Source organism: Chaetura pelagica, unplaced genomic scaffold (genome assembly GCF_000747805.2).
Source record: "Chaetura pelagica isolate M959 unplaced genomic scaffold, ChaPel_1.0 scaffold526, whole genome shotgun sequence".
In the NCBI taxonomy this organism is placed as follows: domain Eukaryota; kingdom Metazoa; phylum Chordata; class Aves; order Apodiformes; family Apodidae; genus Chaetura; species Chaetura pelagica.
This window is the reverse complement of record NW_009953500.1, coordinates 119281-134684: the sequence shown is the minus strand read 5'-3', so window position 1 is coordinate 134684 and position 15404 is coordinate 119281. Positions and strand designations below refer to the sequence as shown.

The 15404-nt window shown below is 47.5% G+C and overlaps 1 protein-coding gene across 1 annotated transcript in view; it reads right to left on the bottom strand.

The window, feature by feature from the left end:
• Positions 1 to 15404, bottom strand: part of AAK1 (AP2 associated kinase 1) — a 48373-nt gene that overhangs the window by 19555 nt on the left and 13414 nt on the right. The window contains exons 6-15 of the mRNA XM_009999348.1: positions 14332 to 14464; positions 13224 to 13327; positions 12242 to 12321; positions 10192 to 10346; positions 9811 to 10087; positions 8772 to 9024; positions 5658 to 5887; positions 4848 to 5005; positions 4366 to 4482; positions 3111 to 3206 (exon numbers count right to left, since the gene is read on the bottom strand). Of these exons, the coding sequence (XP_009997650.1) occupies positions 3111 to 3206; positions 4366 to 4482; positions 4848 to 5005; positions 5658 to 5887; positions 8772 to 9024; positions 9811 to 10087; positions 10192 to 10346; positions 12242 to 12321; positions 13224 to 13327; positions 14332 to 14464 (1603 nt within the window). The remainder of the gene's footprint in view (positions 1 to 3110; positions 3207 to 4365; positions 4483 to 4847; positions 5006 to 5657; positions 5888 to 8771; positions 9025 to 9810; positions 10088 to 10191; positions 10347 to 12241; positions 12322 to 13223; positions 13328 to 14331; positions 14465 to 15404) is intronic.

The window sequence follows — 15404 nt, the reverse complement described above, 5'->3', positions numbered from 1 at the left end:
CCTCTCTCCTTATTCTCTCTCCGTTCCCTACCTGGGTGGGGGTGGGAGGAAGATCAAGAACATAGTGGTCATGGGTTTAATTGCTGATCCTGAGTCAAACTGTGACAAAGGAATTTGTCCTCCCTCCAGTCATAGGCAGGAGCAGAGCTACTCTTTCTCAGCTCCCACACCTCAGTGCTGCTGCTCAACGTTTTCTCCTTGCTCTGCTGCCAAGGACCCACACCCACCAACTCATCCCTCTCCTCTTCTGCACAGAGGAGACTAAGCCAGGGCTGCTGATAGTACATGCTGCCTGGGAGGAGAACATTCATCTGAAACTAAAGAAAGAAGGAGACACCCTCCTCCTCCCACCCCAAAACAACCTATCCTCCCACAACTGGAAACTAGTATTTTTGGCCATATCTCAGAGGCATTTCACTGGGTCCACTCCTCACTTAGTCAACAGCTTTTTTATTTGAGATGTTTATGGAGTCAAGAGGACACGTGGAAACCTTTCTAATATGTCAAGACAGCACTTCAGCATTTCAATTTCAGCAGTTAACAAGGAACATAGTCAAGCCTCTCATTAAATATCTCTGCAAAGCAGAGTTTCAGGATTGAGCCCAAAGTCCCTTCATGCCAACAGAAATTAAGTCAAAAGAAACAAAACACACTGGACCTAACGGGTGCAAAAACTCTGGATTTAGGAAGTGAAGCCTCAATGACAAAGGGAAAGATTTGCCTGGAAGCTTCATAAGTCAGTTTCATTTCAAGTTTCCAGAACACCCAGTACAAAATGTAGCCTCCCCAGCTCATCCGAGCTGAATTGCCACTGACAGACATTCAGTAGCCAAACACAGCAGAAAAATAATCATTCTGATCAAATGCTCCACTATGACTAGTCAGCAGTGAAGCTGCAATAAGCTTGTTCAGAAGAACTTGGCTCACTTTCCTACACATGCACAAGGAAAAATGTTTTCTCTATGAATATTTAATTCTCCCTTATTTTAACAGATGTTTTGCCATGTATTTATATCCCTTTTAGTGACAATTCCATTAAGAACTGCAGCCATTATGCATTGGAGAAGGAGGAATATCCTGAAACCATCCTGCTTCCACTGGATTATTGTGCAGAGCCTTCCAGTGTCCTGCACTTTCTCTAGAAGCACTTACCAAGAAGCTTCCTACCCACAACAAATGAAAAACAACCTAGAGGTCATTTTTACACATCTCCAGTGCCATGATGGACACAAGCAGGACACTGCACCCTGCTGCCCAAGGATTGTCTTTGCTGTACACATTTAACTGACCACCCAGAACCAAAAGTGTGATCTTGCTAAACTTCTTTCTGGAGAATCTGCCAGAAAAGCTCATCCTTCCTTTGGAGGAGCATAAAGGGGAATGGTGGAAAAGCCCAAGGAGGTCACTGGCCAACATTCAAGTGATGCCACCTGCACCCTCTGGTGCTAGCAAAGGGATAAAGTTTGTGGCTTCAGTAGGAAAAAGAGGTCTCCGCCAGCTGAAATAGGAACCATTACATTGTTTCAGAAAGTATGCACTTCCAGGAAGAGCACATTACTTACTACATTAGTGAGCTCCCAATTTGACATACATACAAGACAATGAAAATGGAGAAAGAATAAAAAGAAAGGGGGGGGGGGGGGGGAAGAAAAAAAAAAAGGGTGTTTTTATTTTCCTGAATTGCTGAACTTGCCATGGAGAGATGCCATCTCTACAAGCACATTGTTTTGAAGCTCAAGCCCCCTACTGTCAAGCCACCAGTGATCCATATCACAGGATCACAGAATGGTTGGGGGTTGGAAGGGACCTCTGGAGATAGAGACCAACCCCTTGTCAGAGAAGAACCACCTGGGGCAGGTCACACAGAAACACGTTCAGGTGGGTCTTGGAAGTCTCCAGAGAAGGAGACTCCACAGCCTCTCTGGGCAGCCTGGCCCAGGGCTCTGCCACCCTCACAGGAAAGAAGTTTCTCCTCATGTTGAGGTAGAACTTCCTGTGTTGTCACTTGGTGCCATTTCCCCTCTGAGGGGCACCACTGAGAAGAGCCTGGACCATCCTTCTTGACACCTCCCTGCAGATATTTATAGACATTAATACAATCCTAAACAGCCCCAAGTCTCTCAGCTTTTCCCCATCAGACAGATGTTTTAGCCCCTTCATCATCCTTGTAGCCTCCATTGGACTCTCTCCAGTAAATCCCTGCCTCTCTTGAACTGGGGAGCCCAGAACTGGGCACAATTCTCCAGCTGGGCTCTCACTAGGGCAAAGTAGAGAGGGAGGAGAACCTCCCTCAACCTGCTGGACAGACTGTTCCTCCCCATATGCAGGACTCTACACAAATCTTGAGCTGAGGACAAGGGTGAAAGCTGTAACAAGCACTTGTCCTCCAGGCCTAGCTGACAAGAAGGGACCTGTCACACACGTTCACCAGGGGGCTTACAGAAACCCCAAGATACAAACATTCCCAAATTCCCAATCCCACTGATTTGTAGATAAGCTCCTAAGCACTTATATAAATCTTGTGCTAGGAAGTGTTGGCTGCTGCAGTCAGAAATGTGCACACAGGAAAGACTTTTAAGTTGTACTGCAAAGCACTTGGCAAAAACTACCAGCTGCACCAGGCAGTTCTTCCAAACCAGAAAAGGTTACACGTTGACTTGTGCTTCCCATGAAGCTGCATTTGCAATGGACCTTGGGAGCCAAAACAACACTGACTCTCAGGGGAAAGAAAGATCAACAATAACAAAAAGTGGGAGACCAACTGGAAAATGGCTTGGGTCAGAAAAGCGAATTTCCTACTGATTCTTTTTTGGCTTTGAATCCTGAACCTTTGAAGACACCAAGACTGTTGGCATTAGGAACAACAGGATAACCCAAGGTCTGCCATGGAAGCTAAGGGCTGTTGTGCTCATCTCCACTTGGATTTCAACAGCATTAAGCATTACACATCATTACTGCCACCCAGTTCAGCACAGCTGGCAAGGGATCAGCACTCTATCCTGAGGCCCAGGATTTCAGGTGTGCCTACAAACAGAACTGGAAAATTAAGAGCACAAAACCCAACACAAACAAACAATCTCACTCCCCTCCATAAACTCAGTTCTAGTTACCTGGCGTGTCAGAGAGCGGGAGAGGGATGAAAGGATCAGGCACAGTCAGAAGAGAAGGGCTAGTGTCCATACTCAGAATGTCTTTTGTTTTTTCAGCTGGTAACCAGGAAGAGAAAAGGCAAGAGTGAAAGAGAGCAGAGAGAGAAGCAGAAAGCATTGAGCAAAATCTCAGCACAGGCACTGCCCAATGCTACAGAGTCCCTGCTCCAGCCAGACAAGAACAACGCACACACATGTACATTCAGAACAAGTTTATGTTGCTAGAGAAAAGAAAAAGAAAAACCCAACAGCTGTTACCACCCGGCTCTCCAAAACAATTTAACCCACAGATCTCAAAACATTCCTGGAAAGGGAAGTATTTGTTATGTTGCTTTCCAACAGCACAAGGTGAAATGCCTTACAAAGGGCGCCCAGCAGGGCAGCCCCATGTTGGGCCTCTTTGTCTGAAATAAAGGCTAAAGCATCTTGTCTCAAAGAGGTTTAGACAGCCTCATGTCTGTGAGGAAAGAAAAAGGGCTAAAAGTAAGTGGCCTAGTGTCAGCTCCAAGACAACTTCCAAGATTTTTTTCAGCATAGAAGGGGCTGCTCACAGCAAACCTTGGTACCCAAGTACCAAAGGTGACAGCAGACAGTGTTACACACGTGGAGGCCTCAGCAGAAAAGCTCCTCTGACCAGTCAAGGACTCCTGGCCTCTGGACCCAGACAGCACAACCAGGGCAAAACTTTTTGCCTTCACCATTCAACATATGAATTATGAGACTAACTTTGCTCTGCAGAGGATTTTCCCTGCTCACTCCTGTCTCTGCTGTTCTCGTCACTCTGCAGTGAGGACACGACCACTCCTGCTCTGCTCCTCCTTCATGCAGCCTAACGACTGCAGGCAGGGAATATGCTCCATGTCTGACTGATGTCTGAGTCCAGATCCCTTATTGCACACTACATATTTGACTTCTAACTAGGAGCTGCCTGGAACTTCAACACGCTACAAAGCTCTCTTGAGCACTTAAGGGACTCACTTAAATTCTTGCCTCACCAAAAACCTCACCTCAGCCTACAGGTGGTGCCTCCTGTCTCTGCTACACAACATGTGCATGTGCCTTCCCTTCTTTACTGGAATTCCAACCCTATCCCACAGTTCCCAGCTTAATTGCTGACAGTTTTACCTCCCTTTTAAAGAGGCTATGACAAAGAGTTTCCATTTTGTCTCCACTGCCATCCAGACCACTGCCCTACAGGACATACTCATAATCTCACCTGATCCAGCAGTGAAGGAAGAGCCACCAAATGCATCTGGCTGGGCTGAAGACGAAGCCAGCTGGAAACCTGGAATCAAGTTCTCTGTGGAGCTGCCCATCTTTTCTGGAGCCTTCCCTGAAATGCCAAACAGAGATTTAGGGAAAAAAACTTCCATTCTGTAGGTAGGTTGCTTACCTAGATTGTTTAGGACACCATTTCAGTACGTGACTTAAGCCCCTCCCTGCAAATCATAACGTCCAGATGCAGCAGAAGTTAAACTGTAGCTGTGACAAGCAGCTGATCAAGGCCACTGTAACAGCAAGTTAGTACCTCCCCCTTTGAGGACCTTGATCATTTAATTCCAATTGCTCTTAAAAGAGGAGAGGGAGAGAGAAGGGAAACTGGAAGGATTTAGCTCTTACAGGCCCAGCTGCATCACCATTCCGTGCAATCACCTGCTCTGTGAGCAGGCTGGGACTGAATCAGCTCTGTGAACCTACCATCACCCAGCTTGGCAAAGTCCTTGTTGAGCAGCTCCTCAGCTGTGAGCTTGGAGAAGTTGTCATCGTCAAATGGATTCCACGTGGAGACATCAGGTGGGTTATAGACATTCTGCTGTGAGGTCCTTGGGGAACCCGAGGGTGTGGTGGAAGCAGATCTGGATGTGATCACCACAAACAAAAGTCATTAATAACCAGTCTGAAGTCCTCTGGCCAGCACCAAGAGCTGGTCCAAGCTACTGCATTACAATTACTTCCTCCTTAAAACTCTCAGCATAAGTTATTGTACTTGAAAGCTCAAAAGGCTGGGACCAGTTACCCTTATCTACTCATAACCTGATTGAGCACCCTGCTGGGATTAACACAAGCATGATAACCACCCCATTTGAAACACCTTTCTGCAATGCCCACGTGGAGACCTCCTGCCTGCAGGCAGCACCAAGTTGGCCGGGTCTCCTGGTGAAGCACTGATGCTAAACAGCAAGTGTGAAGGCTTGTAGCACCAGGGCAGCTGGTGGAACAGCTTTGAACACCACCAGCTTTTGTCATCCAGAGGAAGGCCTTGGATTGCTTAAGTGATTTGCTTAGCTTCTGGGAGCATGGTAGTTCTCAGGAGGACTTCTGCCCTTGGGGAACTTCTTCAGCAACTTTCTGCCAAGCCCTATACCGAGTCTTGGGAAGGCAAAGACACACTTAGACCAAAGAGTCTGCTGCCCACCTTCATCCCAGAGCTTAGCCTAGGAAATCTCTGAAGAACCTCATCTGCCCCTTCCCTCTACACCCTTTGACACCAAGCGAACAGCCACCTACTTGGACTTGTTGAGACTGGCTTCAGCAGCTGCTGCCTGCAGGAGCTGGGTGGACTTGCTGGCTGGAACCCCAAACACTGCACTGTGGGTCACATCACTCAGGATCCTCCTGTGCCCGGCACGCTGCGTCTTGGGGGAGGATGGAGGGGTGAGAGAGCCCAGCTTCTGCCCCTGTGCTGCTGGGGGGGGGGTAGTCTGAGGCTTCTGCTGGGGCCTCATTTGTGTCTGCATCTAGGAAAGAAAGTGAAATGGTACATGCTTGTTTGTGAACTGCAGCCACAGACAGAAAATGGCTGTATGCTGGGGGATCTGACATTCAAGTCATGGACTGGGGATAGTCTGAAGGAGAAAACCCAATTGCTGGTCTATAGTATCTCAGAATCAGTACAAGTGCACAAGCAGAGACCTTCTCCCCTTTCTATGGTGCAGCTCTGGAGGCAAAGCCCCTGTTAGTGCTTTTTATCAAAGGCTGGGGCTGGTCTCAGAAACCTGCTCATGGGTAAAGAGGGTGAGATGCAGGGAAGAGGTAAAGACAGAAATCAGATCATAGTGTGGGGGAGTCTTGTCATATGGACACATGGAGTGGAGCCAGGTGATTAAGAGCAGTGCTTCTTCCAGCAGATCACAGGGTCAGATCTCTCAAGGAGAACAGGTCTTCTGCAGAAACCTTGTGCAAGCTTTCTTAGCTTTCTCTTGGGCAAAAAAGCCTCAACCAACCAATAACCAAGGACCACAGGAGCAACATTGGTCATTAAAACCTACAGGACAAGAACAGCACATTTGTCGTTGTCTGTAAGCCAAGAAAGCCCAGCTATAAACCCACTAGGAACTTCAAGAGGTGTCCTCAAACTGATCTTACTTTTCCATTACCTCAGTCTTGTGTTAAACTCGTAAACCCATAAATTCTTGAAATACTGTTTTGTAGTGATAAAACAACAGCACCACACTTCTGATGATGTGATTTTTCAGAGCCTGTCAGTCAGTGAGATACCATGGTTGGGTTTAAAGCAGAAAAACCAGGATGCAAAGAGCAGAACTCCCTGTTCCTCACCCTGTATCATCCCAGGCCACTTTTAACCAAGGAAGATAGATGAAAGGCTTGGAAATGCCTAAAGAGGCATTAAGAAAAGAGCTCCATCCTCAGTGTGGGGCAAGGCAGACAAGTGGTTAGATGTCTTGCTTTTCATCTGGCATTTTCAGGCAGCCTAGTTCACTGTAGCTGAGAAGCAAGCTGACCTGTCTGCTTCTGAGGCATCCACCTTACATCTCACTATATAGGTCACTGCAGAACAGTACATTTGGTGCTGAGAAACAAAAGGGCAGTGCCAAAATCTCCACCGAAATGAATGCAGAGCTTATTAAGCTGAAGTCTAGCAACCTGAAAAGGTTTTGACAGGTCCTGGCTTGATGTCTTCTGCTCAGAGAGCCTGGTCTGCAGGGACCATGTCTCACTATAATTTTTCAAACGTGCCAGCCACTGCTTTGCCCCTCCTGACTGCTGGAGGAGTGGAAAAGTGTCCAGATGCATCCAGCCTGATCAGCCTTCCAGGGATAAAGCTAATTTCCAATGTAGCTGATTTAATAAAATTAAGACTGTTTTTGTGCTAGTACATCACAGCAAAGCTCTTTAGAAATGCACTTCAATGCTGTGTTTCAGGCACTTCTCTGAAAGGAACAGGATAATAATCATGGGCCTTATCCAAAAACCTGTCTGCATGTACTGAAAATCTCCCACCAGTTTCAGTGAACTTGCCCAGGTCATTCAGCAGCTAAATAACAAGACCAGGAACACAACAGCTCCAAGCTCATCACTGACCCAAACAAGCTGAGTGCTGAAAATGAATATAAAAATCAAAAGGGGATGAATATGACAGAGCCTTGAGACACATCAGAGAGTAAAGCAAACAGCACTGCTCAGGTCACTGGCTGAGGGAGTTTATTAGTCAAATTAATTCCTGATGTCACTTCAACAAGATTAAGTAGGCCCTGAGTAACTGGCAACTCACAAACGAGCACAAACTGACCCTTGGTTTGGACTCAAACATTGTGCAGCTTAAGAGGTTTGTTATCAGACACTCTGCCTTGCAGCTACACAGCCTGATAGAACAAACAGGAGGCAACTCCTCTTGCCTGCATGTGGTTTCCTCTTCAACAGGCAAGTAGAGTCAGGGACATCCCCTTGTGCTCCCAAGGCCAAGCAAGAGCAAGTGGGATGGAGCAGAAATTAGAGGAGAAGGCAGAACTTCCTCCCACAGGTACTGCAGAGACACTTTGGCAACAGGGATCCTGCCCTCTGGCACAGCTCCCCTGCCTGTAACACTGTGGGCAGCTGTTCCCCTCCTGCAGACAGCCACATTTCCCATTAAGTAAAAGCACTTCTTTTGGATGCACATTCAGATGCTTAGTAAAGTGGGTGATTTATCCATTTATTTTTAGGTCTGAGGCTTTGAAAAGTCTCCTTTCCATAGTATTCATTAAAGAGAAAAAAGTTAACTCAACGCCAGAAGCAACCAGAAGGGCTGCTTGTACCTTCCTCTGCATCAGAGCCCTGAATACAAGCAGTAATACAGAACAGTTCTGCTGCCAGGTGCCCAATCCTGATGGTTTAAGTAAAATTTACTTTTAAAAAATTTTCCACACATCCTCTAAGGCAACATGACAGGGGAAGGCTAAAGAGAAGCTGCATTAAGCAGCTATTTATACCTTCTACTCATCATTTAGTCATAGAATGGTTTGGGTTGCAAGGGACCTAGATGATCACCTAGTTTCAACCCCCCAGCAAGGGCAGGGACACCTTCCACTAGACCAGGTTGCACAAAGCCCTGTCACCCCTCCAAGGAGGGGGCATCTTCCTGCTGCAGACCCAGAGCACAACTCCAGAGTCCAGCATTCAGTCAGCTGCACATCTGTGAAGCAGCCAGGCTAGTGCTGACATCTGGGGCTCACTGATAGTGCATGAGGGGCCAGCAGGCCCTAGAGCACCAATTATCTGGGCTCTGTGGGTCTGAGAAGCCAGCTGCCCTGCTGGGGGTCTCCTGGCAGTCAGGACTGGGCAAGAGAGCACTGCTCAGAGCTCCAAATCCCACTGCCCCTCTCCTTCCCACGAGGCTCTTACCGCTTGTTCCTGCGGTGCTGGCTGAGCCGCGCTCTGCTGGGCCTGAGGCTGCGGCGCCGCCTGGGCTGGTTGTTTCTGCTGAGCTGCTGCTGCTGTCTTCTGCTGCATTGCTGCCTGCTGGGCCATCATCTGCTGCTGCTGCTGCTGCTGGTAATAGTTCTGCATCAGCTGCTGCTGTGCTGGCGCTCCTTGCTGCATCACTGGGAACTGGGAAACAACCAGTTCTTGAGCTGCCTGTTGCGCAGCTGGGGAACTGAGGTACCACCACCAGACCTCAGGGCAGCCACAGGCATGGCTACAGCCATGGGCATGGTTACAGACACTGCAAGTGGCAAAGCAGTAAATGGTTTGCATTGCTTGGAGACCATCTGCAAAGGAGTGGTGGGCCTTCTGGTCTAATGTTTGATCCTGTGTTCCACCTGCCCATAAGGGGCTCCCATGGCACAGACTACCCTGTGGTCCCACTCTCCTTTCTCCATTTTCATCAATTCTAAACCTTCTCCCAGCACAGGAAGACTCCCTGGTCCTTTGCTTCCACTCTTAAACACACTTTAGCAGAGATCTGTGTTGCTACAAACACCTCAGTGAAGCACACAAGTCTATCATCTAGAAACATCCCATCTAACACATCATGTGTTCACAGGCCTCCTTATGACCACCAAAACAGACCCAAATCTTACTATTAAAAAGGTACACCAGGCTTCCTGTATCACAAAGAGAGAATAAAGAAATGACACCCCTCTGCTCATCAGTTGAGCACTGACCTCAAGACCCTGAAACACTAGGAGCTGTAAAATTTTAACCAGCACTGCTTGGTTTATGCCTGTATGCAACAAAACTGTATCAAGGCCTTCCACATTGACAATTAAAAATGCCAGCCTTGAGCAGGAAAAAAATCTTGCTAAAAAACTGGAGACACTTTGGAAAATGCCTGAAAACTGCACCTACGCCCCCTCCAAGAAAAGAGAGTTGCCATAAATGCAAAGATACAGCCTTGCAGGCCTCTAACACAGGAAGCACACAATGAGCATGGCCACGCACACTGACCTGCTGAGCCTGCATCATCTGCTGCTGCTGGTAATATGCAGCCTGTTGCTGCTGCTGCTGCAGAAGCTGCTGCTTCAAGAAGAGCTGCTGTTGATGCTGAGGTGTAGCTTGGGGCTGAGTGGAAGGGACCTGGGGCTGCGCCTGCGAGGTTTGCTGTGGAACAGGAGCCTGCTTGGCTGGGGGCTGCGCTGGAGCCTGCTGAGGTGCTGCTTTCTGCTGGGGGACACTGGCAGGGAGCGAGGGCTGACCACTGCCCAGGGCAGCAGCTCCTGCCACTGGTAGGAAAAACAAATGCAGATCCATTAGATCAACGTGCACCACAGCCCTGTGGCAGGCAGTGCTGGAGGACACCACACAGAGAAGGTCACTTCACCTTGTGGCTGAACGGCCGCTTGAGCCGTGGGTCTCTTCCTTGGTGTCAGGGCTGGCTGAATGGGTAAGATTCCAGGGTTGGGCTGAGTCTGTCCTGCTTTAGGCCTCTGGCGGGGTGCTATGGATGTTTCTGTCGTAGGGATGGGGTCTGTCAGCCTACAAGATACAGAACAAAAGGAAGAGCAGTAAGAGGACAGTCTTGGTTACCCTGAGAGTTGGTGCATGCAACACACAGCAGGGGTTTAAGAACTCATCCACACTGTGCCAGCAGGTGAGTAAACACCTGTGGGCATCCAGACACATGCTCAACTCTTTCCAAAAAAACTGCAAGCACAGTAAAACTCAATGAATTTATTCACTACAATTAACACACAACCCATCATTTTGATTTGTCAATTGTGGCATCTTCTCCTGTTGGACAGCTGGATGTTGTCAAAATCACTCAACACATTCAAATACTTGCTACAACATATTGTTTAAATCCACTTAGAATTCTGTATGAGCAGAGGAAGGACAGAATGAATAAGCTTAAGAGCAGCTGGTACCTTTGGGCAGAGTTATCCAAATTGCCATCTTTAGAAGTACCTTAACATTAGTACATCTACCCCAGAATTGTGTCACTGGACCTCTCCTGATCTCTGCTCAGTATCTACTGAGATCCAAAAATGCACAGTAAGAGAGCCTAGAAGCCAGACACCACCCTGCCCTGTGGATACATTTGCTTGGGATAAGAATTTGTTCTACTAATAGGAGGGTAACGGCTCTCAGTGATAAAAACAACAAAGCAAACTCCTGGGACTGACAGATCGGAGGAGAGATACTCCATTTCAGAGTCTGTTGGCTTTGAGTGCCCACTGCTGTACTGCTCACTCCGCAGTAAAACAAGGTACAAGTCTTGTACAACAGAACTACTAGAACTACTGGGAACTGCTGGAGAGAGTCCAGGGGAGGGAAACAAAGATGACTGGGGGACTGGTGCATCTTTCTTAGGAGGAAAGGCTGAGAGAGCTAGGACTGTTCAGCCTGGAGAAGAGAAGGCTGAGGGGAGACCTTATCAATGCCTGGAAGTATCTCAGGGTGGGTGCAGGAGGATGGAGCCAGACTCTGCTCAGCAGTGCCCAGGGACAGGACGAGAGGCAATGGGCATAAACTAGAACGTGGGAAGTTCCATCTGAACAGGAAGGAAAACTTTATGGTGAGGGTGACAAGGCACTAGAACAGGCTTCCCAGGAAGGTTGTGGTGTCCCCTTCTCTGGAGATGTTCAAGGCTCCCCTGGATGCAGCCCTGTGGGATGTGCTCCAGGGGATCCTGCTTTAGTGGGGAGTTGGACCAGATGATCTCTAGAGGTCCCTTCTAACTCTGACAACTCTGTGATTCCATGAATTCACAACTGTTCATTACATTATTATAAGCAGAGCAACCAGCAGCAGGAGAGGAGAAAACCCACAGCACTACAGTGGTTTTCCCACTCATTTGGCTCTTCAGATGCAGACTTCTTGGGCTTGTGTCCTCCCCACCCCAGAAGGGGACTCTTGCAGATAGCACAGCAGTTTCCCACAGTAATCACAAGGTCAGGCTGTCATCTGCTGAGGGTTACACTCAAACACCTACAGTCCCATGCAGCTTTTCAGCTCCCTGTTCTTTGGGCCAGTTCCAGGCCCACTACAGGCTCTCCTGACTCTGCTCCCAGGTACTCTGGGTACTGCCTCTGGATGGATGACACAGGAGCTTCACCCAAGTGCATGAACTCCAAGTGTTGCTCTCAAGCAAAATCTTCAGAGGGAAACAGAGAGCTGTTGAGTCATGCTGAGTACTGCCCAAGCCCCACCCCCTCCATGCAGGAAAAACTTCCCCTCTTATCTGCATTTTCTGCCTTTCAGATCAATGGTTATGTCCTTGAAGCAGAAGCCTCAGGACTGCAGACTTTGTCTCCACATGTAAATGCAAGCCCACCAGGAAGCAGCTAAATGAACCAAGCATCATTCCTAACAGACAGCAGAAAGACAGCAGACAACAAAGAGAGGGCTGAGCAGAATGCAGATGTGGTTACCTGGCCTTTGGTTGACTCTTCTTTGCAGCAGCTTCACTTGCTTTAACCGGATCTGGGAGTTTAGCAGGGATTGGAGAGTTCTGCAGACCCCAACAACACCAAATATATTTTGAGGGCAAAAATAGAGTTGGAAATAATTTGCAATGAAATGGGTAGATTGGGGGATCCCCAAAGCATTTATTCCTCCTGCTGGACACAGGACAAACCACTCAATGTCACAAGACGACAGTAGTTTGGGGAAGTCTTTACAAGGGAAAAATACCACTCAGCTTTTTGACCATTTACTACCTGTGGAACCTGAACATAAAGCTTCACAGCACGATCTGGGTATTTTTAAAAGGCAACCTGGGGACAACAGCAGCAATGCTCATTAATACTGCTATAAAAAATACAGGCACAATAATACCAAAACCACGTCTTATTCATAGAGAATATTAAATAACCACCTGAACACAGGGTGGAGGGGGAGCGGGGGGGGAACAAGAAACAACAAAACCTGGAAACAACAAAATGAAATGTCATGGGGCAGATGTCCACAACATTGAGAAAACACTCTTCAATGCTATTTTTCAACTGAAGTCTATAAAGATACATTGTGAAGGGGCAGATGGTTGTGTAAGGTCTGACTTCCAAGGCAAGTTGGCCAGTCCAGGCACAAATCCATTATGGTTAAAACCAACTGCAGCACAAATGACACAGGCTATAATGAATGTGCCTGGAAATCAGATGGGCTTCACAAGTGTGGCCTCATTTTCCACATCCACATGCACAAAGTTTCCTGGTTGGCCTTGCACTAGTAACTGGGTGGGGATGCAAATCAGGGACAAACAGAACTAAACAACTTAGGGAACAAACCCCTGTGCACACCCCCCAAAAAAGTCCCATGTCAAATAGTGCTGGTAATTACAAAAAATATTTAGTAATTGCCACCCCCAGTTACCACCCACAACACCCCACCTCAGCCCACTCCTTTGCCACTCACCTGAACATTCTGGACTGGGCATTCCTTCTTTGCCAGCTTGAAAGCAAAGTAGGAGACCTGATAGATGTCAGGTCTCTTATCAGGGTCTGGCTCCAGCATATATCCTTTAAAAGACAAAGATGTTAGTATCAGAGCAACAGAACAGACAGACCCATGTGAGCCATTTGGGGCAGTTTATCAGCCTAGATATAAGGAAGCAGATGCTTCCAGGGTGCCTCTTTCCAAGCAACCAGTCAGTGAGGCTGAGCTGCTCATCAGGGGCAGCAAGAAAGGGGCAAGACAGACAGGATGGACTGGAAGGTGCTTCCCAACACAGCTATGAATACTTGGCAGCTGCTATCAAAGGCTCTAGGGTAAGGAGGGGAAATGCAGCCTGTCTGCTCAGGGAATAGCATCAGGTTTGTCTTTTGCAAGTGAAGTCACAGGAAAACAGCTGAGTCCAGCCCTGGTGTGTCAGTGGGGCAGGAGACAGGGCAGCCACGTCCACCCCTGCCTGAGCAGAAGCAAAGCAAACACCAGGCTGCTCTGCAAATGCATCCAACTCTGTGTTAGTCAAGACTGTGGCTAGGAAAAAAAAAATAAATAAAAAAAATCAAATGCTGTGCTGAAAACAAGAGAGCTGCCCCAGCTTTGCCAAGAATAGTGCATTGTGCCCTTAATTATACACTCATTCTAGTCAGTGGGTTATTTATAAATCATTTCAGTTCTGTTTCTCAGTTCACAGAAGATTAATTCTTATCACTAGTCAAAGTCACTGTGGTTCTTTTCAGCTCCTTATCCAAATGGATTTATTACTGGAGAAGTAAGTTTCTGGATAAATAGGCTTATTGTGCAAGTTTCTGCAGGACTCCTAAACCAACTGGTTTTCTGTTTTCTTGCCTTTCCACAGGGTTCAGTCCAGCCCAGCCAATCAGAAATCTGTCACAACTGTCCTTCAAAGAGTGATCTCCAAAGCTACTAAATGATCACTTTATTCACCCATCTAAGCAAGTCTCTCAAAAGAAGAGAAACACCGTTTTAATGTAGGAGCAGGGGATACACAAAGGAAACATCTCTGGTTTTTTTTAGCACTATGGAAGCAGCTAATGCTGCTGTCACGGACACTCACGGATGAGGCAGTGCATGTCTTGGGAGTGCCGAGAATTATCTGGAATGGTGAAATTGCCATCACAGATTGCCACCTGACTCTCCCCAAATGGCAAGGTGAAGTAACACAGCTTGTACAGTAAACAGCCAAGAGCCTAGAGAGAGAAGAGAGCAAAGGATTTAACAAACTGAAGCAAAGTAGGGAATGGTACAATTCAAACATAGTTGTCAACAAGAGGGAAAGCGAGTGCTTGAGACTGCTCTGCTGCAGGGACCTGCATGTCAGGACTGCATTTTACCATCTTGAGATCCTGTAATCTGGGGGGATCACAGCCCCCCAGCTCCACATACCACTACTCAGAGTGTAACCCTTCATGTCACTGAACAAGCAAAGCCTGTTTCCGCCACATGCTGGGAAGAAAGAGCAAAGTAACAGCAAAAATAAATGGTGACCATCATCGTATATACATTCATTATGACCAAGAAAAATCCAAATGGCTTCCAAGCTTAAGTTCAAACAACCTTTGAACTGTTATAAATATGTACCAGGGAGAGATACACAGAGAAGTCTGCAGGCTGATAAGTTGCATCACCCATCCATCTATTTCTGTGCTGCTTGACAGCAAGAACCACCAATTTCAGAGGAAAATACAAGTTTTGCACAAAGGGCTAATTATGAAACACTCCCACCATCTCCAAGGGGACAGGGGGAAACATTTCCCAACCCTAAGCAACTCATCAGCAGCTTATATCTTTTGTCACAGGATTTCACAATTAAAACTGCACTCCAGCTGAAAACAACCTCGATGAGATGTAAGGAGAGGGAGATTTCACATGGGGTCAGGGCTCAGCAGGCCTTGAAGTGGAGGCCCTGGTGTGCTCAGTACTTCATGCTCCCCTGGGAATGCTCAGTGAGTCATGAGAACAGAATTCCCTCCATGCCAGGAAGGAGAGAGGCTTTGGGTCTCCTCTCTACATTATCACAGGAAGGAGTGCAAATCCTACCTTCTGCTCTGACTGCCTTGGAGCCCCTGACAGTCCCTTCCAGCTGTTACAGCTGTGACCTTCCCTCTGTAGATCTCCAGCAGCCAGGCA